General features: G+C 38.6%; 1 protein-coding gene across 1 annotated transcript in view; it reads right to left on the minus strand.

Moving 5' to 3' along the window:
* The window catches only part of PSMA8 (proteasome 20S subunit alpha 8), a 74,714-nt gene that overhangs the window by 25,074 nt on the left and 25,934 nt on the right, over nucleotides 1–23,706 (minus strand). Inside the window, exons 3-6 of the mRNA XM_037806119.1 lie at nucleotides 20,232–20,356; nucleotides 15,498–15,620; nucleotides 5,721–5,840; nucleotides 5,530–5,592 (exon numbers count right to left, since the gene is read on the minus strand). Of these exons, the coding sequence (XP_037662047.1) occupies nucleotides 5,530–5,592; nucleotides 5,721–5,840; nucleotides 15,498–15,620; nucleotides 20,232–20,356 (431 nt within the window). The remainder of the gene's footprint in view (nucleotides 1–5,529; nucleotides 5,593–5,720; nucleotides 5,841–15,497; nucleotides 15,621–20,231; nucleotides 20,357–23,706) is intronic.

Consider the following 23,706-nt stretch of genomic DNA (forward strand, 5'->3'; position numbering starts at 1 on the left):
TTGCCCACACAAGATTACATCAAAGATAATGGCATTCTGGGGGACATAATACATTCAAACTGGCACAGCAACCAAATAAGCCCCCTTTATAAAAGCTGATCCATTTCTGGTGTTTTCAAAAAGAGCATTAGCAAACTGGAACACCCCTCCATTATTGACTCATAGTATTGGTATAGAACATTTGTTACTGTTGATGAAAGAATATTAAAATACCACTAAGTGTAGTACATAGTTTGCAATAGGTATATTTCTTCCTATATACTCCTCTATTATTAGTTTCTAGTTATAGTGTCATGCATTTATTCTATTTCATGAAAGAGATTAGTAATATTTGTACAGTTAATCACAGACATTGTCCACCACAAGATTCACTGTTTTATACATTCCCATATATTAACCTCCAACTTTCCTTCTGGTGACATATGTGACTCTGAGCTTCCCCTTTCCACCACATTCACACACCATTCAGCACTCTTAATTATTCCCAGAATAACGTGCTACCATCACCTCTGTCCATTGCCAAACACTTAAGTTCAACCTAGTTAAACATTCTGCTCATAATAAGCAACCACTCCCCATTCTTTAGCCTCAATCTATATCCTGGTAACTTATATTTCATTTCTATGAGTTTACATATTATAATTAGTTCATATCAGTGAGACCATACAATATTTGTCCTTATGTGTCTTATTTTACTCAATATAGTGCTCTCAAGACTTCTCCATCAACCTGTTTTTTCAAGATGGCTTTGTTCACCGACCATACTTTCTGTCCTAAGTAAACAATTGATAGTTCCCTGTATAATCACGTATCTATGCATTCACCACCATCACCACTATCTATATAAGGACATTTCTATTTCTTCCACAAAGAAGAAAGAAGAGTCAAAGAACGTAGAGAGACAAAAGAAAAAGAAAAAAATGACAGCTAAAAAGCAATGAAAGGATAGAATGAAACTAAAGTACAATAAAAGGGTCAAGACAACATCACCAATCCAAGAGTCCCATACCCCTCCCGTATGTCCCCCTATTATAGGCATTTAGCTTTGGTATATTGCCTTTGTTACATTAAAGGAAGCATAATACAATGTTTCTGTTAACTATAGTTTCTAGTTTGCTTTGATCATATTTTTCCCCAATACCACCCCATTTTTAGCACCTTGCAAGTTTGACAATCATTTGTTCTCCCTCATGTAAAAACATATTTGTACATTTTATCACACTTGTTGAGCACTCTACATTTCACTGAGTTATATAATCTCAGTCTTTATCTTTCCTCTTTCCTTCTGGCGTCCCACATGCTCCTAACCTTCCTCTCTCGATACTCACAGTCATCTCTGTTCAGTGTACTTACATTGTTGTGCTATCATAACCCAAAATTGTGTTCCAAACCTCTCACTCCTACTCCCTTTAGTATTTCCTGTAGAGGAGGTATCTTGTTCAAAAACTCTGTCATTGTTTGTCAGAGAATATTTTAAACTCTCCCTCATATTTGAAGGACAGTTTTGCTGGATATAGGATTCTTGGTTGGCAGTTTTATTCTTTCAGTATCTTAAATATATCACACCATTGCTTTCTTACCTCCATGGCTTGTACTGAGAAATCTGCACACAGTCTTACCAAGCTTCCTTTGTATATGATGGATTGCTTTTCTCTTGCTGCTTTCATAATTCTTTGTCTTTGATGTTTGATAATCTGATAATCTGATTACTAAGTGTCTCGGCATAGGTCTATTCAGATCTATTCTGTTTGGGGTACACTGCACTTCTTGGATCTGTAATTTTATGCCTTTCATAAGAGATGGGAAATTTTCATTGATTATTTCCTCCGTTATTGCTTCTGCCCCTTTTTCCTTCTCTTCTCCTTCTGGGACACCTGTGACACATACATTCATGTGCTTCATGTTGTCATTCAATTCCCTGAGACATTGCTCATATTTTTCCATTCTTTTCCCTATCTGTTCTTTTGTGTATAGGATTTCAGGTTTCTTGTTCTCTAGTTCCTGAGTGTTTTCTTCTGCCTCTTGAGAGCTGCCATTGTATGTCTCCATTGTGTTTTTCATCTCTTGTGTTGTGCCTTTCATTTCCATAGATTCTGGCTGCTGTTTTATCAAGCTTTTGATTTCTACCTTATGTTTGCCCAGTGTTTTCTTTATATCCTTCATCTCTTTTGCCATATCTTCCGTGCATGCACTGATTTGGTTTTTGAATTTATTTAGCAAATTTCTTTGAAAATCTTTGATTGTTTCATTAAAGTGAAACAATATCTCAACTATATCTTAATTGAGGTGTATGTTTGTTCCTTTGACTGGGCCATATCTTCATTTTAACTACTGTAATTTGTAGTTTTCCTGTTGTCTAGGCATCTGGTTTCCTTGATTACCCCAATCAGATTTTCCCAGACCAGAACGGCTTCAGATCTCAGAATGGGGTTATATTCAGTTTCAAGTTTCCCTGAGGGTGTATCTTAGAAGACTGACAGACTTCCCTGTGAGGCCTCTAGCCACTCTAACCTGCTCAGCAGGTGGTGCCTGTCAGCCTGTCCCTCCCTGTAGTGGAAGAAGGTATGGCCCCTTTAGTTCTCAGCTTAGGTTGTTTCTGGTTTGATTGTTTCCCCCCAGGCTCTGGGGTCTGAGTTCTGAAGCGAAGGGCAGCCCTAGGGCTGGGCCCCACCTCCTTACTCTTAGGGAAGATACACCCCCTAGGGTGTTTTCTTCTGTATTTGAATTGCTCCTTTTTCTCTGACTCTGTTATCTCCACCCCCATCTGGGTCAGAGCACTGTAAACTGAAAATGGCTGAGGCTCTCTCCACTGAGCCACTCAGGTTGAGAGAGAGAAAAAGGAAAAGAAAGCCCCCTTTCAGAACAGGTCCATGGCCCTCCAGTTTCACCTGTCGTCAGAGAGAGCACCTCATCTTCTGGGCTCCCTTTCCCAAGGCATAGGAGTTTTCTGGCTCTTTAAGGTCAGTTGTCTCTAAAAGCCTCTGTCTGCTTGTTACAGGTCTGTTTATGTTTGTAGCTTGTATTCAGCAGTCCACATTTGTTCATTAAAATCCCAGTTGGAGCTGGGGTGAGCTATATCCACTTGCTCCAGAACTGCTTCTTTCTCTTACAGCGAGGTCTTGCAGCTCAGCCTGTCATTGGTGTAGAGGGATCTCGGTGCAGTTCCAAGGTTTTTATGCTGAGATCTCAGCCATTCCACCCAATCCAGGTTGATGTACTATGTGTGGACAGTCAGTTGTACCCTAGCAGTTGTTCCAGATTATTTACTAGTTGTTCCTGGTTGTTTATTAGTTACTCCAGGGGACTAACGAAATTCCACTCCTCCCTATGCCACCATTTTGCCCCTCCCCCTACTAATCATAGGATTTTGGTGGTAGTGGCTGTTTCAGATTTCTTCTGACTCTGGTGATGTATCTGTTACCTCTAATTCCCTTTTCTCTCAGATTCAGTCTACTTTTCATATTGAAGGCTTTCCTCAATATCTACAGGATCCTTGGCTAAACTTTTTATTTAAGAGTGAGGCACTAAAAAGTGAACTGGAAACTCTGTGTAGATAGTTGGAGAAAGCAACCAGTGAGCTTCCTGGATGTTTACTAGGTGGTGAGGTAAGCAGGCCAGAAGCAGGTGAGATGGTGAAAGGAGAGCATGTAATCCTATTCCCTATAGGCTCTCTGCTCTTCATATGTTGGTAGTCAAAGATTACAGGGAAAGGCAATTTTTTGTGTTTTAGTTGCAGAATGTGACTAGGTTTACAAAAGATCATCTTCTTTTTAAATTTTTCATGAAAGGTACAGAGACACAGCACTGCTTTTAGCCAAAATTAATGACACTAAAACTGACCAAACTTTGTCTCTCTATGTATACATGCATATACATATACAGACATATCTTCCTTTTGTTTCAAGATAAAATGGTAACAGTACCATTTAATGAGCATCTACAAAATGAAATGTGCCCACTAATATACTACTATCCCATACTATCTCATTTTTTATCACAACAACCCTCTGAGGCAGTTATTGTTAGCCTCATCTTATATACAAGGAAACTGAAAATCAAAGATGGGAGTACCACGCTTAAAGTCACATTATTAAACTAATGGCTATACTGAAACCTAAACTCATGTCTATCCAACTTCTAAACTCATGTCTATACAGCCCATCCTGAAATATCAATTTGAATGAGTCTAACTTTGCTGTCAGTACATGTACCATTCTACCACTCATAAATAAAAGTATATACATATAACTGTGTGTATCTATTTATTCTTGTGTGTATATGTGCATGTGATGGGGCTGGAGAGGTACTCCTGGCCTCAGTGGTTTCTGTGTTCCTGTGGGGCTAGCATCTGACTTCATGTCTTTCGTGGCCTGGACAACTACCAAGCCCAGTCCCCATCTCCATACTTTTTTTTCAGTAACCTGTTTATTTATGTGGGACCATGCAATGCTGGGCCCCACTGCCCTTTCCCCATTTTTCTTCTTTATTGAAACTCTGCTGCTGTCCTATCCTTGTATTCCTATCCATTTGTTCAAATAATAAAAGGTAGGAAACTGGTGTCAAAAAAAACAAAAAACACTGCTCCAACATTGTTTTAACACTATTTCTCCTTGAAATATTTTCCTTAAAACAAAAGAAAAGGTACATGTAAAACAATCCTTTATAGTATAAGTCAAACACAGCTTCCCATGCTTTGAGGCTTTTGTACATTCTCAAATAAAGAGAAGTATCTCGCAAGCTCTACTCTACAGACCTACCTAATGAAAAACAGTAAACTACATTTCAAGTGCTCTTTAGCCGATGAGTCCTCTATCACAGTGTTCTCAACAATTTACTTATCACATTGTTCTGAAAAATTTATTTTGAAGTACAGCAGTTTTAATCCACAATGGCTGACAGAAGATATACAATTAATAATATTAAATATGCCACAAAAAATATAGAAAGGTTATCACGCTAGGTAGTAAAACTCAAGTCTTACAGAGGCTCAAGTCACCTTCAAGAAAAATATGGAGAAAATAAAGATCAGTAGACAATCAGGAATGGCTGGAGGTTTTATGATATTAAGAAGACTGATATTATGTCAGAAGGCCAGAGAGTCAACAGTTATTATATACATGACAGTTGAATAACACTGGCTAGAAGAATGTCTTGATTTGAGAATATCTGAAGAGACAGGAAGAGTGACTGCTGTATATGATGCCAGGATTGAATTCCCATAGGGGATATGCTATACTGACATAGGGCTGATTCAGCAGGGGTTCCTACTTATAGAAAGTACTAACTGGGGCAGGCCTATATAAAATCTCAGTGCCTTGAAGTCTTCACATAGGTATAGTAACTGTTTACAATAAGCATATACAAATTAGTGAATATCAGCCTAGAGAAACAAAACAGAAGTGGATCATGGTGTCAGTGGATCCTAATGGACGTTTCAGGCTTATAATGGGGATTCACAGGTGTTAACATTTTTCTTTTGTCAAAATACTTTACACTATACATATTTTTCCTTTTTAGTCAGTGATTTACCTTCAAAGGTTGGTTTCTTCTTATTATGGCAAGTTCAATGTTTTTTCCACCAGACTGGACAACCTAATGTGGAAAAAGTGCAACATTAGAATTACTTCAGTGAATTTTGTGTTTTAGTAAGCAAATAGATGGGACAAAACATGCTTCTCTCAAATCTTCATTGAATATGCTTTATTTATTAGATCACTTACCTCTAGCAAAGCTCTTATTGCTAATTTGATAGCCTCACTGTCATTTGCTATAGCATCTTCTGTGTAATTCTTTTCAAGAAATTCTCGAACTGTTTTAGCACTTCGGCCTATTGCATTTGCCTTGAAAAACAAAAGATAATTATTAATGTCATTGCAATATGAATGAACTCCTGATTACTGAGTACAATTTAGGAGTTTAGTTTGCTCCACTATGCCTTAGTATAATTACAAAATGAAAATTGTATGTTTGAAGACTCTGGAAACATTTCAGCATCTCATTTGGTTACTATATGAATACTCTCTAATGGCATAACTTTTATTTTCAAATATTCCAATGTTTTGTCCTAGCCAAGGCTTTCTATTAGTTTAATAGCTCCCAAGTCCTTAATAACCAGAAAAGACTGAGGTTGGAACTCCAAAATATCTGGAGAGGAAAGGAAGTACAAAGGCTTTGCAGAAGGAAAAGAAAAAAAAATATTGATCTGAAAAAGAAAGCTGTTTGCATTAATATGATTGAGTATCATTGCTTCGAATGTAAAGGAACTTATTCTAATAACAGATTCTAATTAGATATTAGAATTCCAATAAAATTCTTAGATATTATTCTAGTATCTAATTATTGGTCCATTATCTTCTTTGGTTATTTAAGCAAGAAGAGCCTCTTCTGTTCCATTCCCCATTTTTCTTTGTTCTCTAGAAATTTTTATTAGTTGAAGGAAAGAGGCAAACAGATTTCCCTGGGCACATGGATACAGGTAGCAGACAACATGTTCTTTTAAATAAGTCTAAATATCCAGAATAATGATAGTGATGGTGATAGTAATGATAATTTATATTAACAGAGCACTTATGTGCCAGGAACTATTGTGAGAATTAGATTAAGTTTAGCTTTCACACAGGACAGGTGTGCCAAGCAGGGTGGGGCAGTTAAGGAATTGGTAGGTCAAAAAGACAAACCGTAATCCACAGTCAGTCCCCCTGCTTATCCACCCACTATCCACAGTCAGTCCCCCTGCTTATCCGCCCACTATGTACTATCCTTGCAGGGTGGAGCCTCGGAATAGAGGTTCTCAAAATAGCCTCATAACTTGTTACCAAACTAGCCAGAACTGGCTCTAAAGAGGCCTGGGCATAACCATTATAGTCAGGGGTGGGGATTTGTTCCATCAGTTCCTAATGTTGCAAATTTGCGCTGGAAATGTATTTCAAATGTTTCCAATTTGGGTGGGCTGCATGTTTCAAATTTGCACGGGCTAGTTAGGCTTGTCGAATAGAATGTAACCTCTGGAGTATCCAGCCAATGGAGAAACAGGGGAGGGACTTGCGGTTAGGTTTAGGGAATAAATACTGCTGAATCTATTGTTCTGGGCGCCAACCCCCACATTTTGGTTGGGTGCCCGTTCTTGCAAGACCGTGAATAAATTCTTTTCTTCTCCACAATCGGGTGAGCGTTTATTCCTTTTTAGGAATAGTGCTTGTTTCTCACACTATTGCTAAGCATTTTACATGGATTATCTCATAAATTAACTATCACAAAAACTAATAGTTACTATTATTGACCCCAAGTCACAGATGAGGAAATGGAGGTTCAGAAAGGTTGAAATGGGGTTTTTTGACCTCAGAACCATTGACACTTGGCCAGAAAATTATTTGTTGTGGGGGGCTGTCCTGTGCATTGTAGGATGTTTAGCAGCATCATTGGCTTCTACTCACAAGAGGTCAGTAGCAACCCTCCAAATTGTGCCAACCAAAATTATTTCTAGATATTACCAAATGTCCCTTGAGAGTGGCAAAATCACCCCTGCTTAAGAAACACTGGGTTAAGGAATCTCACCCAAGATCACACAGGGAGTAAGTGGAAGAGGTGAGATTCAAAACCAAGTAGTCTGGATCCACATCCTAAGCTTTTAACTCTACTCTATACCACCATACCACCATATACCTCTATGCTATGAGGACTCTTGTGAATAGAAAGAACCAGTAGAAAAATCCCATTCCTTCACTGAAGGATCATGGGGTTAAAAGTGGGAATGTCTTCATTCTAACTGTTCAGTATTATGGTTACAGGAAAGAGATCTAAAGCAGATTTTAGGAAGTGAGCATGAAAACACAACTTTTGAACTATACAGGAATATATTGTTCTGATTAGCAGAAGATTCTTATACCTCACAAAATTTGTTCTATGCCATTATATTTTAGAGGATTAAAATAAATAGCTGTTCAAGCTCTAAATTAAATTTCCTGTGGCCTTGAAATTTCACTTAGATCAAGGGTAGAGCTTTCAGCCTGGCATGACTTTGGAGTTTATTTGTTATTAGCATTTTTGTTAACTGGTTGCTGCCCAGAGAGGAAGTACATAAACTAGCAGTTTATCCAAAAACCGGGATCTTAAGTGTCAGACCCCAGAAAAGAGTCTAATATATAGAAGGAATGTCTGATCCAGGGGCCCTGCAGCTTATCTCATAGATACCAGGTGCACCATAAACTAAAGGTTGAAGGCTGTTTCAGAAATCCCAGTCATAGTGGTGCCTTGACCCCAAAAGGTGGATAAAACAAGATCAGACAGGCCCATAAGATGAATGACCACAAGCAAGCCAAAAGGCCTGCTTCCCCCACATAGATAATACAGCTGCATATCAAAGAAGAGTAGTGTGTTAGAACCCTAGCAACCAATCAGCTCAGAAGTTGATAAGCCCTCACCCACTCAAAGCACAAGACACCCTTCCCTCCCCACGTGGTTTTTCCTTTAAAAAATGCTGCTCTCAGATAGAGAGCTGGAGCCATTTTCTTTCTTTTTGCTGGCTCCCACCTGCTTTCTTCCTCTAATACACCTTAAACTCTCTACTTAAACTATGACTCGCTGTGTTGTGTGGATTCTTGAACAACTCCGACCTAACATCTGGTGCCATGACTCAGATACGGAGGTTGGACTGAGGCTTGAGTCTCCGGCCCCTTAAGGGGCAACGGGACAGCTTCTCAGTCAACCTTGCTCGGAGGACCGACTGAGGTTTGAGTTTCCCAGCCCCTCAGGGCAACAGGGCAGCCTTCCAGCTGACTCTGTTCCCCAACTACATAGTTGTTGAGGTTTCCATGCACTCAGAGGCTTGAGTGAATCAACTCAGACCACCTTAACACGATGCCGGGACACCCTCACGGCTCTCAAACATCTACAACTAATTCGGCCCTAGGTAAGTGACGTCTTTCTGCCCAGATCCTCCCCTCACGAGAGTTTTCTTTGGTGTCCTGTGGACACCCCGGCCCACCCCCAGTGCGGTGCCTAGGCCTGCTCTAATGCTGCGCCCCAGCTTCGTAAGCCTAGCAAAATCTGAGCGCTCAGTCAAAACTCTCTAATGCTCCAGGAGCATTTTTCCCCACTGCAGCAGTGAAAGTAACCCAGGGGACACCTTGGGCGAAAGACTGCATGCAATTTCCTGACCGCCAATGACAAACCAGGGACGACTGCTTTGTTACTGCGACAGGTCGTATGGATCTGGGTTGTTAGTCTCACTTGAGCAACATTTTGGGTGGCCTCTGTAAGCCTCCAAAGGAGCGGGGGGACCATGAATTTCTCATGGGCGATCTCTGTAAGCCTCCCACAAGCATAGCCCCAATTCGTCTCAGCCTCATTCAGGGAGGCCACAAGCCTCTAAAGGAGTGGAGGGACTGTAAATCTCTCACGGGCGATCTCCGTAAGCCTCTGGCGAGCAAAGTTCCCAAATAAACCACAAGCCTCTCAAATTTCTTAAATAATCATGGGCAATATACAGTCATTTTTTTTAAAATTTTGAAATAAATTCAAAGTTATAGGAACAGTTGCAAAAACAATACTAACCCCATACACAGAATTCCATCATACCCTGACCCCCCTCCCCCGATAGCCCAATCCACCAACTTTAACATGCTGTCACACCGTTATTTCTCTCCCTCCCTATATATCATCCATCATCTATTGCTCTGTCTTCTGAACATATGAGAGCTAGCTGCACACATCCTTGAACATACACTATAATTCACGTATACACTTCCCATGAACAAGAACATTCTTTTATGCAATCCCATTAAGCACAGCTAAGAAGTACAAGAGATTCAACAATGATACAAAGCTTACATTCTATATTTCCTTTTCCTTATGTCTCAACTGTGTCCCTTTGAGCTCAGATCCCATCCAGGGTCATCCTTGGCATTCAACTGTCATCTATTTAGACTGTCTTTTTTTTTTTCTCAATTGTGGAAACATATATACAGCCTAAATCTTCCCATTCCACCCCCTCCCTAGAAATCCATTAGTGGGATTAATCACATTTAGAATGCTGTAATGCTATCACCTTCCCACCATCCATTACTAGAAATTTCCCTTCACCTCAAACAGCAACCCTACACTCATTTCTTAACTCCCCACTGCCGCTTCCCCCATTTCTCTTTACCCATACTCTACTTTTCATCTCTATGGTTATATTCTCTGGTAATTTCTTTGTGTTTACTGTGGGGCTTAAAATTAACCTCTTAAATCCATAACAATCTTGTTTTTCTTTGATACCACCTTCACTTCAATAGGACACATAAACTATGTTCCTGTATTCCTCCATTCCCCCACCTTTATATAGTTGTTTAAAATTACATATTTTACATTGAGTTCAAAACCACTGATTTGTCTTAGAGTTTGTGTATTTTATATCATGTAGGAAGTAAATAGTGGAGTTACAGTTCAAAAATTACTGACTTCTATTTGTATTCCATTGTGGTTGGAGAATGTGCTTTGAGTATATTCATTTTTTTTTTTTTATTTCTTGAGGCTTGTTTTATGTCCCAGCTTATGTTCCCTTCTGGAGAAAGATCCGTGATCACTAGAGAAAAAAGAGTGTCCTGGTGATTTGGGATGTAAGGTACTATATATGTCTGTTAAAATTCTCTGTACTCTTTCTCCTTTCTTTGTTTCTCTGTTGGTAGGGCTCCCTTTAGTACGTGAAGTACGGCAGGTCTTTTACTGGCAAACTCTCTCAGCATTTGTTTGTCTGTGAAAAATTTAAGCTCTCTCTCAAATTTGAAGGAGAGCTTTGCTGGATAAAGTATTCTTGGTTGGAAATTTTTCTCACTCAGAGTTTTAAATATGTCATGCCACTGCCTTCTCGCCTCCATGGTGGCCACTGAGTAGTCACTACTTAGTCTTATGTTGTTTCCTTTGTGGTGAATTGCTTTTGTCTTGCTGCTTTCAGAACTTGCTCCTTCTCTTCAGTATTTGACAGTCTGATCAGAATATGTCTTGGAGTGGGTTTATTTGGATTTATTCTATCTGGAGTTCGCTGGGCATTTATGCTCTGTGTATTTACATTGTGTAGAAGGTTGGGGAAGTTTTCCCCAACAATTTCTTTGAATACTCTTTCTAGACCTTTACCCTTCTCTTCCCCTTCTGGGACACCAATGAGTCTTAAGTTTGGACGTTTTATTTTATCTATCGTATCCCTGAGATCCATTTCGATTTTTTCGATTTTTTTCTCCATTCTTTCTTTTGTTCTTTCATTTTCTGTTCTGTGGACTTCTAGGACACTGAGACGTTGTTCAGCTTCCTCTAGTCTTGTATTGTGAATATCCAGAATCTTTTTAATTTGGCCAACACTTTCTTTAATTTCCATAAGATCTTCTATTTTTTTTTACTCTTGCAATGTTTTCTTTATGCTCTTCTAGGGTCTTCTTTATGTCATTATATCCTGGGCCATGGTCTTCTTGATGTCCTTTAAATCCTTTGCCATGTTTTCGTTCCTCGATTGTAGTTCTTTGATTAATTGTGCCAGGTACTGTGTCTCTTCCAAAATCTTGATTTGTGTGTTTGGAGTTGGATTCTCCATATCGTCTGGTTTTATCATATGCATTAAGATTTTCTGTTGTTTTTGGCCTCTTGGCATTTGCTTTGCTTGATAGGGTTTTTTCAAGTTGTAAAAAAAAGATACCAATCTAATTTTTCAGAAACAGTTTGGTGGCGTACACTTTCCCTAACTAACCAGCAGATGGTGTCTGTGAGTCACTTATACCCCTCCAGTCAGTTCTCCACCTTGTCCCGTGGTGTGTGGGGAAATGATTCTTGTGGGGTTCAGTTGGAGAACTCAGTTGTGTGTGTTGCTGGAGCCGTCCACCCTGAAGGTGGGGCATGTGTACGGGTGGCCAGGGAGAAAGGGCAGCTTTAATATTCAAATCCCCCAGGTTCCCAGAGGTTCAAGGCTGCCGCAAGAGTCTAAGCCTTCATTTCATTTCAGCCACAGACCCTCTCTCTCACTGTCCCACAAACCACTGGACTTGGTGCAGTGTCCCTGGGTTCTCCGAGTGGGTCCCCCCGCCCAGCTGCGATCCTCCAGGACCTCTGCCGAGGGAATTCCGTGCTACATCACCAGTTCACGCCGTCCCTCAAGGGAAGTCCCGGGCCGCCGGGGCGTGCAGGGGCACTCCCAGCCTGATGCAAAGATGGCCGAACGGGGTGTCTCTACACCCCACTCCTCACACAGTTCCTCCTTCCCAGCTCTGGGACAACTGGCGGGGCTCTGGGCTGTGGGCACGGCCCCAGGCAGGAGTTTATCCAGCCCTCTGGGGAGCCAGCTGCTAGTTGCAGGGTTTCTTTCTGTTTCCGGCTCTCCCCTCCGTTCCCCCGGCCCCGAGGGTATCTGCAGCTGGCTATCTTCCAGGCCAGACACTGAGAGGCCGGCCCAGCCCCCTCTTGCTGTGTTTTACTGCGTGGTTCCCACTATCGCAACTGCAGCTGCTCCTGGGTCCCCACCCACCTTTTTTTTTTTTGTAAAAGAGCCAGTTGGTCTCCAAACGCCAAGCCCTGGTTTCCCCAGACCGCCACGCGGCTGTGGGTCTTCCAGCCAGCTTACTCACTCGTTTCAGAATGCAGACTCCTGGTTTCACCAAGTATACGGCCGCTGTGGAACTAGCAGACCTCGTCCAGCTGGTGCATTGCTGTAACCGGTATTCTGGGTCACTTTCTGGTTTTTATCTAGTGTTTTTCACAGAGGTGTTTTTTTGCCCTGTCTCACCTAGCCGCCATCTTAGTTTCTTGAGTGTACAGTCACTTTTAAGTGACTCCAAAACCGCATTTCCTCCTAAATCTATTCCCCTCGGATGTTTACTCTGCAATCTCGATAAACTTCAATTAAAAGGGGAAGTAGAACCAATACAATTTGGCTGCAATATCCTTTAGAGCAACAAAAGCGTTGGCCAGAAAATGGCACTTTCCATTGGCAAATTCTCACTGAATTTAATAATTTCATTCAGTGCAACGACAGGTGGTCTGAAGCTCTTAATCTCAAGCTTTCTAAACTGTTTGGTCCTGGCTATCTCTGTGCCACTCTGTCGCTTCCTACCAAATCCTCCTCCTTCACAAAAATAGCCTTCTAAGTCTTCCACTTTCCTCTCTACAAAAGTTAACGCTGAAAAGCCTTTAAGCAGCTTCTGTTTCTTTAACCCTGCAAACCATCCCCCTTGTAAATATACTCCCGATTCCTCTTTAACCCCTTCCCCTCCCTTCTCATCCCGTTGCCACCACCGCCTCCTTACCTCACCCTGCCTGCGTGCAGTCTGCTTGCCATCCGTGCGCCCCTCCCCGTTTCCCACTCCAGCCCGCCTCTCCCAGGCAGGGGGTTGCAGCGCAAGCCCAGAGCGCAGGCGCCTGGCACAACTGGAAGATGGATGGATAAGGCGAGAACTCCTCACCTCCTACAATGCAGCCCTCTGAAGCCTTATCACAAAAACAGTCACTCTCCCTAACTACCTCCAGCAGAAAGGATATAAAGTTTCCAAAGATAAAAAACAATTTTCTAAGCCACAAGTCACTTACTTAGAAATTTCCCTCTCCCCTAACAAAAAGAAAACTTATTTCTCTATTTGATGTGAGATCAGGTAAGCCTAACTATTTAAAACCTTGTTTTCAAATGACCTGATCCATGTATTGTTGGCTGTGGAGCTCCCCTGGACCCCTCAGCTCTGTGCCTACCAGTTGCCCAGAAATTTTTCCTAGAGTACTGGGACTAGAAAGTCCAGGTGGAAGCACTCGCCGCAGACGAACACCAAACGCATCTGAGTTAAGGCAGTTTTGCAACCAAGACTTTCCCTGTGCTGGGTAAGTGTGTAATCTTTTGTTTATTATGTTCACTTTGCTTTCTTTTGTTTCAATTAGTCTATTGTATAGTAAGGCTAATTAAATTAATCCAAGGGTCATGCATGCATCTCAGTGGGTTTAAGCCCCACTAACCGTAACCCCAGAGTTGTAGTTCTCCTTTTAAATTTTGAACAGTTTGCGTTAGTGTGAAAAACCAGTTACATTTAAACAGCTCCTACTCCTATGTTCTGTCTTTATAATTTCTTTTGCTATTGCTCAGTCATTGGAAACTCTCAAAATGTGCTAGCTATATCTCCCTTAAAAACTATTCTTGGACTCGGGCAAGATGGTGGCATAGAGAGGAGTGGAAGCTAAGTAGTTCCCCTGGAACAACTACAAAAAACCAGAAACAACTAGTAAATAATCCAGAATAACTGCGGGGGGACAAACGAGACCATCCATTCATCATACACCAACCTGAATTGGGAGGAATGCCCGAGAATACAGCATAAAATCTGTAAGTAAAACCTGTGGATCCAAGTTGTGAGACCCCCTCCCCCATAGCCCGAGCTGCGGAGCCGTGTGGTGCCACAGAGAAGCTCTCTCCCAGCAAGCGAATACAGCTCAGCTGAGCTCCAACTGGGGTTTTAAGTAGCGAGTGTGAACTGCTCACTACAGGTACGCATCCCCAAAAAACAGACAGAGGCTTTGGGTGACAACTGACCTGGGAGAGCAGGAGGGTCGCCTTGGACTGGGTCTGAAGGGAACTATCTGTTTCTTTTTTGGCTCAGTGGAGAAAGCCCTAGTCATTTTCAGTTTCCAGGGCTGTGACTCCGGGAAGGGTGGAGACACCACAAGCAAAGAGTGAGACCATTGAAATGCTAATGACCTCCACCTGAGGGGTCTGTCTTCTCTAGGAGGAAAGGGGTGGGGCCCTTTCCATTCAGAACCAGACCCCAGAGCCTGGGGGAACAGGGCCATACCTCCTCACACCAGTCAAGAATTATAGGCTAACAGGCGTCACCTGCTGGGCAGAAAAGCACAGTGACCCGAGGCATCAAAGGGTGGAGCAATTTTCTAAGACACACCTTTAGGGAAACCAGATACTGAATATTTCTTCCTTCTGGGACCTGAGCCTGTTCTGGTCTGGGAAAACCTGATTCGGATAACCAAGGAAACCATGCCTAGACAACAGAAAATTACAACCTACACTAAGAAAAACAAAGTTATGGCCCAGTCAAAGGAACAAACGTACACTTCAACTGAGATACAGGAATTTAAACAACTAATGCTAAATCAATTCAAAAAGTTTAGAGGAGATATTGCAAAAGAGATAGAGGCTGTAAAGGAAGCACTGGGCATATATAAGGCAGAAATCAAAAGTTCAAAAAAACAACTAGTAGAATATTAATTACTGCTTTGGGTGTGGTTAAAATATTTAATGCTATTTGGTTTTATAAAACCACTTTTTTCCTCTAAGTTGTGAGGTTCTATTGTTAAGCAGTGTTTCTCTGTCCATCAAAAAGTATCATAGTTTCTGTTAAGCTAAATGGTTACATTTAGAAAGTTAGTGTCACCATCAATATTTTAATGCAGCATAAATTTTATCATGACCTTAAAAACAATAAAGTACTTATAATGAACTCATTTACTCAACTTCTAATAAAAATAATAACAAATTCATAACTTACCTTCCAAGCATGATAGGTACCAGAGGGATCTGTCTGATATAATCTTGGGACACCATCATCATCAAAACCTACAATTAAGGCAGAAATACCAAAAGGTCTTCGTCCATTGCTCTGAGTATATTTCTGAAAAATAAAATGTTTTCACAACTATTGGCTGTATCAAGCCACTATAAATTATAACATTATTACTTATCAAATAATGAATTCTAATAATAAAGTATTCCTGCCATAATTATCTACTTCACCAAATTTATTCAATGCATTTTAAAGATCCTCTTTCCTAAACCCTCCTGGACTAACCTCAATTTATGACAAATGTTTTAAAAATTAATGGAAAATGAAATCGCCAGTAGGCTTATATATTGGGTCTTATAATTTTCTTGTTGCTTTGTGTACATCCATCTTAGTAACATAACTACAATAGATTACAATCTCTTTAATATACCAAAGAGCTGAGAATTTCTGTCATACCATTTTGGTCTGCAGTAAAGTTCTTGTTTACCTTGAAGGACACTGTGATTGTTACTATTACTATTAAGTATCATTATAGACTAAGCTATCTATACTTTGAATCCCCAATTAAAACATTTCTTTCTGTCCCAAGAGAAGGAAACTTTTATTTCTCTTGAAGAAAAAGCATTATTTTTCCTCATAGACAATGAGACACTAATTGCATTTTGTTTTACTTTAGAGCCAGGGGCTTCCTGGATTTGTACTCCAAAGGGTGGAAATCACGCTAATTCTATGCGACTGTTGCCCCCAGTAGTGGCACAAAGAGGTTGTCCTGACAAAAAGCACAACACTAGCTTTGTGGCGAACTTTAGGAGCTATATGTAACTCTGTAGCTTAAAATAGCTTTATACTAGCTTCCTTCCTGGTCTTGCCTATGTATCACAAGTATTTTTTGATGCTTTCATTTTTTAATTTTAGTAGATTATATGTATTTTTATAAGCAATTTCAAAATTTTAGTGCAAACAGTTGGGCTGTGAACATGAACATTTAAAGGAGAGGATTTCTGTGTTAATTCCTCTGTACTTCCTAATATTCTTGGTTCACATCTAGGTATGAAGTAGGTGCTACTTTATGTTTCTATGCCTAATCAACCATGTTTTTCAAAATTGAAAATGTAATACACTCATAGGGCAAAAATAATTTAAAAGTACAAAGGTATGCATGAAAGGACTTCTCTTTTCTGCCCCGGTGTCCAAGCCCTGTCCCCGCAAGGGGCAATCCCATTATTACAGATTTACAACATGTTTCCAGAAATGTTCTCTCTATAATATTTATAGAAAACTTTTAAAACCACAATTGGGAACACTGTATATATGTTCCATACCTTGTATTTTGGTGCATGCTTTTTTAATTACTGGAAAAATAAAAACAAATAAATAATCAGAGGCAGGGCAAGATGATGGCATAGGGAGGTGTGGAATTTAGTTAGTCCCCTAGAACAATGCAAACAGCCAGGAACAACTAGCAAATATTCTGAAAAAAATGTTAGAGGTACTTCTGTGACCAGACATCACACACCAGTCTGAAATGGGTAGAATGGCTGAGATGGATGATTGTATGGTATATGAATATATCTCAACAAAATTGCATTAAAAAAAGCAAATAAATAAGAAAAGTAGAATAATATATAGAAGTTTTGGACTTTCTTGCAATCTGAATTAACAAAGAGTAACAAAATTAGGAACTTTGTTATAAATGTATCTGTTGAAACTTTAATACCTAGACTATATCAAGAGTTTATGAACAGTTCTAAACAGACCAAAGGTAAAATCCATGCCAGAAAGTGTTCTAAATGCTTTAAATGTATTAAATCATTTTTCTATAATGTGCCTCAATGAAGTAGGCATTACTGTAATACTCATTTTAGAAACAAGAAAACCAAGGCAAAAACAGGCTAAATCATTTTCCCAAAGCGCTAACTAGAAAGTAGCAAAACCATGATTCAAACCCCAAAATTCTGACTCCTGGGGGCACACTCTTAACCAATGGAGTACCTGTCAAAAGGATAGATAGTTTACACGAGAAGAAATGAAAACAGCAAACCAGTACCTGGAAAAATTCAACCTCACTACTAATTATTAACTACAAATTAAAGCAACTATTACAGTGTTATATTTATTTGTAAAATAACAGAAAAATGAAAAATCCAACACTGATGATTCTTCAGGGATACATTTATGCATTTTTGGTTACAAAATGAAAAGAGGTTCAACCATTTTAGAAAACAGTCTAACTACATATAACATGAGTCTTAATACTGGTTATTATATCCTGATACATTCCAGAGTATTTGGGGCAGGTAACAAAAATGTGATATTCTATCAAGCATTGGGGATTTCCAATTTCATAAGTGAAGCCCTCGATCTTGAGGTTGGCCCTTATAAAACTTATTTCTGTAATGGTTAAGCTAAGCCTACCTATAAACACACCTGAGACTCACCCCCAGAGAACCTCTTTTGTTGCTCAGATGTGGCCTGTCTCTCTCTAAGCCAAATTCTGCAAATAAACTCACTACCTTCCCCCCTGTATGGGACATGACTTTCAGCGGTGTAAGTTCCCCTGCAACATGAGACAAGACTATCAGGATGAGCCTGGCCCTGGCATCATGGGACTGAGAATGCCTTCTTGACCAAAAGAGGGAAAAGAAATATAACAAAATAAGGTTTAAATGGCTAAGAGATTTCAAAGAGTCTACAGGTCATTCTGGAGGTTACTCCTACACAAGCTTCAGCCACAGTATGACAAGCCCCAACCAACACTGTTGCTGAAAACCCTGAAGTAAACCAGGGCTCTATCTAAAGTTCTATAAGAGTTTTACTTCCTGAGTTTATTTTTTAGAAACTTAAAATCTCCAGATTGTTCCTATGCCAGATAAGCCCTGAAATTTAAGAGGTACCAGTCTCTCCCAGAACAACCAGTTGCATTCCCCTACCCCATAATTTCGACACCCCTTTTCAACACGAAAAAGTCAGAATGCTTGTGCTGGTTTGAATGTATTGTCCCCCAGAAAAAGCCATATCCTTTGATGCAATCTTGTGGGGCAGACATATTAGTGGGGATTAAGTTGGAATATTTGGATTAGGTTGTTTGCATGGAAATGTGCCCCACCCAATTGTAGGTGATAACTCTGATGAGATAATTTCCATGGAGGCGGGGCCCCACCCATTCAGGGTGGGCCTTGATCAGTGGAGCCATATAAATGAGCTGACAAACACAAGGAACTCAGTGCAGCTGTGAGAAACATTTTGAAGAGGAGCTACAGCCAAGAGGGACACTTTGAAGAATGCACTGGAACTGAGAAAGAAGCTTCAGCTTACAGAGACATTTTGCAGAAGGCCTTTGAAAGCAGACTTTTGCCCTGGAGAAGCTAAGAGAGGACAAATGCCCCAAGAGCAACTAAGAGTGACAATTTTGAGGAGCTGAAGCCTAGAGAGGAATGTCCTGGGAGAAAGCTGTTTTGAAACCAGAACTTGGAGCAGACGCTGGCCACGTGCCTTCCCAGCTAACAGAGGTTTTCAGGATGCCATCGGTCATCCTCCAGTGAAGGTACCCAATTGTTGCTGCATTACCTTGGACACTTTATGGCCTTAAGACTGTAACTGTGTAACCAAATAAACCCCCTTTTATAAAAACCAATCCATTTCTAGTGTTTTGCATTCCGGCAGCATTAGCAAACTAGAACAATGGTCATTGCCCAAATATCCTTGAAGAATGAGAGAGTGATCAAATGAGAGGGAGGAGTTGCAACAGAGAAATTAGGATTTAATAAATGATTATGACAACTGGATCATTATATAGATATTTCTTTTTAGTTTCTAGTGTATTAGAACAGCCAGAAGGAAATATCTGAAATTGTGGAACTGTAACCCATACTAAACTTTGAAATTTGCTTTTTAAGAACTTGTTCAACTGTACTTTGAAATCTATTGCTTCTCTGCATGTATATTTCACAATAAAAAGTATTTTAAAAAAGGAAGAAAATGATTACTATTTCTGCTCTAATAATCCCATCCTAAAAATTAATTTAACAATATAATTCAAAAATGAAAGGAAAAGCTATGACAGAGAGTAACATCATTAAAGTTAGCAAATAGAAAAAAAAGAACAAATAAGTAAACAAACAAAAGAACAAATGAAAAAACTGGAAACAACCTAACTGATAATTGACAACAACTAATTCACTTACCAGATAGCAACTAGATACAGTATATTGTTAACAGAATATACTAACTATATATATATTAACCATATATATACCATATATACAGTACATATAAAATGATGATAAGTGAAAAAGGAAAACTTGTTACATCATGATGAAACTTAATGTTAAGCTATACATCTATGTATAGGTTCAGAAGCAGTCATATATAAACCTGAATAGATGCATTTAAGTTTGAGGTGAAAGGATCACAGGTATTCTTTTGGAAAACTTCAAAGAATATTTCTTATTCTGTATCTCCAGAACTGTAGCAACCCCTTAAAAGATTAGACTTATTGCTCTTTTAAAATTTCATATAATTCTCAGAATTGATAGTGATTTTTTTAGCAATCAAATCAATCTATTTCACTGGAATGAGTGAGTATGAAGTATGAAAAAGAATAATGGATTTAGTATATTTAACAGACTAAATGGTTGAGGTAATTGTAGTATTTCCATGTAGTACCATAAAGATAGAAAAGGAGAAAACTTGATGAAATCTGTTAGCAAATTAGTTCACCTGCTTTAAAGTTGCTATGAAGCGCGTTATATACTCTACAGTGACTGGGTCCTCCACTGTTAGCTTATGACTCTGGCACTCAACACGGGCTCTGTTGATTACGACTCTCGCATCAGCAGTTAGTCCTATTCAACACATTACAGGAAAAGAATGACTTTTCTTTGTCATCTTAGCCACCATGAAATCTTTCTTACAACACCCTTTTTTTTGTTTGTTTTTTTCAATACATACTCATAACAAAGGATCTGGAAAATAAAGAAAAGTTGCACATCCTACATTCTGACTTATTTCCTTCCAGAATTAACTTGGTAACATTTTTATTTACATTTTAAAGAAAAAGGTTTTAAAGCATAACAGTTTAGACACTAGTGTTCAGAAAATTATTTCCTAGAGATCAAAATGGTTTAATTCACAGTAGCTAAGCTGATTATTACATTCACTAAATATTTTTACAAAAAATCGGTAGTTGTATTTTTTAAAACTTATTTTTTTGAACATTGCAATGGCAGACTTGAAAAGCTTATGGTTTGTCCTGATTCCAAAAACTAAAACAAATATACTTATTACCTAAATCATGAAGTAAGTCAGATTTCTTCTTGAGAAAACAATGAACCTGACTTCACTATTAAACATACATCCAGTGAACTTAAATTACTTTTAATGAAACTGTGATACATCACTTCTCAGCTTTTTAGCTAAGACTAAGGGATCGAAGATCAAGAATTTTAAAATAGAAAAAGAAACACATTCCCTTGTTTTTGTGATACCAAAATAACATGATTAATTCTCTACACTTCTATAAGGAAACAGATTGTGTTTCTATCAAAAGAGTAATAAATTGACAAACTTTAACTGATGTAATGATTATAAACATTTCTATTAATGATTTCTTTGGCATTTGACTGTTCCATGGCCATTTTGTAATTTTAAGTTTTCTTTCTCCCTCTCTCCATACCATCCTGTCAAACTATTCATTCACAAAAGCTCTGAAACTTAGTGATTTTTCAAATAATTATCAGTTTTCTGCTGTCACAAACTCTTGTTCCCCCTTCTGTACCATTTCACATTCTGTTTCAACAAATCTGGAATAATCTTCAGTTCCTGAAGCCAGTTAAAATCAACAATGAAGCAGTTGTTAGAATATGCTTCTGTTAGAGTTACCCTTACGCTCCTGTTAGAAGTTACCCTACCACTCACAGGTAGGGTACCAATTTCAATCAGACACAATTATAGGAAGAGAAACTGATACTCTTCTCTTTGCAAAGTGTTATTTGGAAAAAAAAAAACGGCAAGAGAAGGTTGACAACCTACGCTATAGGTTAAAAGTTTCACTCAATTAGAAAACATGATCAGGTAGGAGAGTTCTAAATACTTCCCTTTATACAATGTGAATATGATCCAAAACTGAAGAAACATAAACCTCTCATACTTAGAAAAGTAGTAATACAACTGAATGATTCAAGAAAAAAAATTATTGATACATTTACCAAACTATATGAACAACACAGTTGTGTGTGTATGTGTGTTTGCAGCGGCAATTATACTAACCAATACTAATTGGCTAGGGAAAAAAGAACAAATTCTATTTAATTAAAGATAGCATTTGAAATGGCAACTTCACCTTATGTTTATAAATAACCAATCTATAGAAGAAACAAGTCTTCAGTCTAGTGCTTTTAAAGTTTTACCACAACTTTACTCTAAAGACATTATCATAACGTAAAATTTCTACTATTAAGTGGAATTCCACATGTTATATAAAATATTTTTTTTTCAAATTCTTCAATTTTACTTAAGGGTTGTTTTCCAAATATTAGAATCACAATATAACAACAATGACAATTGTGACTTTTTTTCAAAATGGAACTGTATTTCTTTCTGATATGTTCTCACTGTAAAATCTTCCAACATTGCAGAGGAAATAAAAGCTGTCATATAATTCCACAATTTATGTAAGTGGTATATTACACATATTCCTCTTACTACTTCTTAACAATATATTGTAGATACTCTTCTGTGTCAATAATACAGATCCTACCACCTTCTTTCTTTTAATTGCCTCTAAATAATAATATAGCATGGTCGTAGCAGTAATAGTAGTGGTAATAATAATAGTAATATTTCTTAAGCACTTATCATAGGCCAGACACTGTTCCAAATGCTTCACATATATTTAACTCACTTCTAGAAGCAAATCATTAAGTAGGCACTATCGTTAATCCAATGTTATAGATGAGTAAACTGAGGTAAATAGCAGTTAAGTAACTCGCCCACATTCACAAATTTAGTAGACAATGGAATTGGCTTAGAATGCAGTTGGTACGGTTCCAATGTCTGTGATTTCAAGCCATTGTATGGATATACCATGATTTATCATACTAAGTCCCCAACAGTAGATATTTACTTACTTTCCAATACCAAAATCAATTAACAAGTGAAGGAAAATTGCTAAAAAGTTATGTCCATATTAAAATTATTTTCATATCAAGGATAGAAAGGCATGTGTACCAGAAGTTAAAGCACTGCATATCACTTATATTAAGAGGACTCCTTTTTTAAGACAGTAAGATAAAAGCTGTTTTTGCTCAGTAAGGTTTTTAAACTTCAGTACAAAATCCTGGTTTTAAAAACAATTACAATTAGTAAAACGAGCACATGAAAAGATGTTCAGCTTCATTAGTCATTAGGAAATACAAATTAAACCCATAATGAAATACCACTATATACCTATAAGAATGCCTAAAATAAAAAAGTAGTGACAACATCAAACTACAGTGAGGATATGGAGAAACTGGATCACTCATACATTTCTACTGAGGATGTAAAATAAAACAGTACAGCCACTCTGGAAAACAATTTGGCAGTTTCTTATGAAACTAAGTGTGTTATCACCATAGGACCCAGCAATTGCCCTCTTGGGCAACAAATATGAGAAATGAAAACCTATGTTCACGTAAAAACTTGTATACAAATATTCATAGCTGCTTTATTTGTAATAGTCTAAAACTGGAAATAACCCAAATGTTCATCAAAGGGTGAACTGATAAACTGTGGTACATCCATACCAAGGAATATTACTCAGCAATAAAAAGGAATGGACTGTTAATACACTCAAATGTTTGAATGAATCCTAAGAGAATTATATTGAGTGAAAAAAGCCAACTTTAAAAGATTATATACTGTATGATTCTATTCAAATAAATTTTCAAATGATAAAATATACAGATGGATAATAGACTGGTGGTTGCCAGGGGTTAGCGATGGGGAGGGGGATGGCTGTGGCTACAAAGAAATAGCATGAGGTAACCTTGTGGTGATGGAACAGTTTTGTATCTTGATTGTGGTGATGGTTATATGAATTTATATATATGACAAAGTATAATAAAATTATATACACACAGGTAAAACTAAGGACATGTAATACTGATGGAATCAGAATAAGCTCTTTGCAATGTACCAATGTCAAGTTCCTGGT

Source organism: Choloepus didactylus, chromosome 16 (assembly GCF_015220235.1).
Source record: "Choloepus didactylus isolate mChoDid1 chromosome 16, mChoDid1.pri, whole genome shotgun sequence".
Taxonomy (NCBI): Eukaryota; Metazoa; Chordata; class Mammalia; order Pilosa; family Megalonychidae; genus Choloepus; species Choloepus didactylus.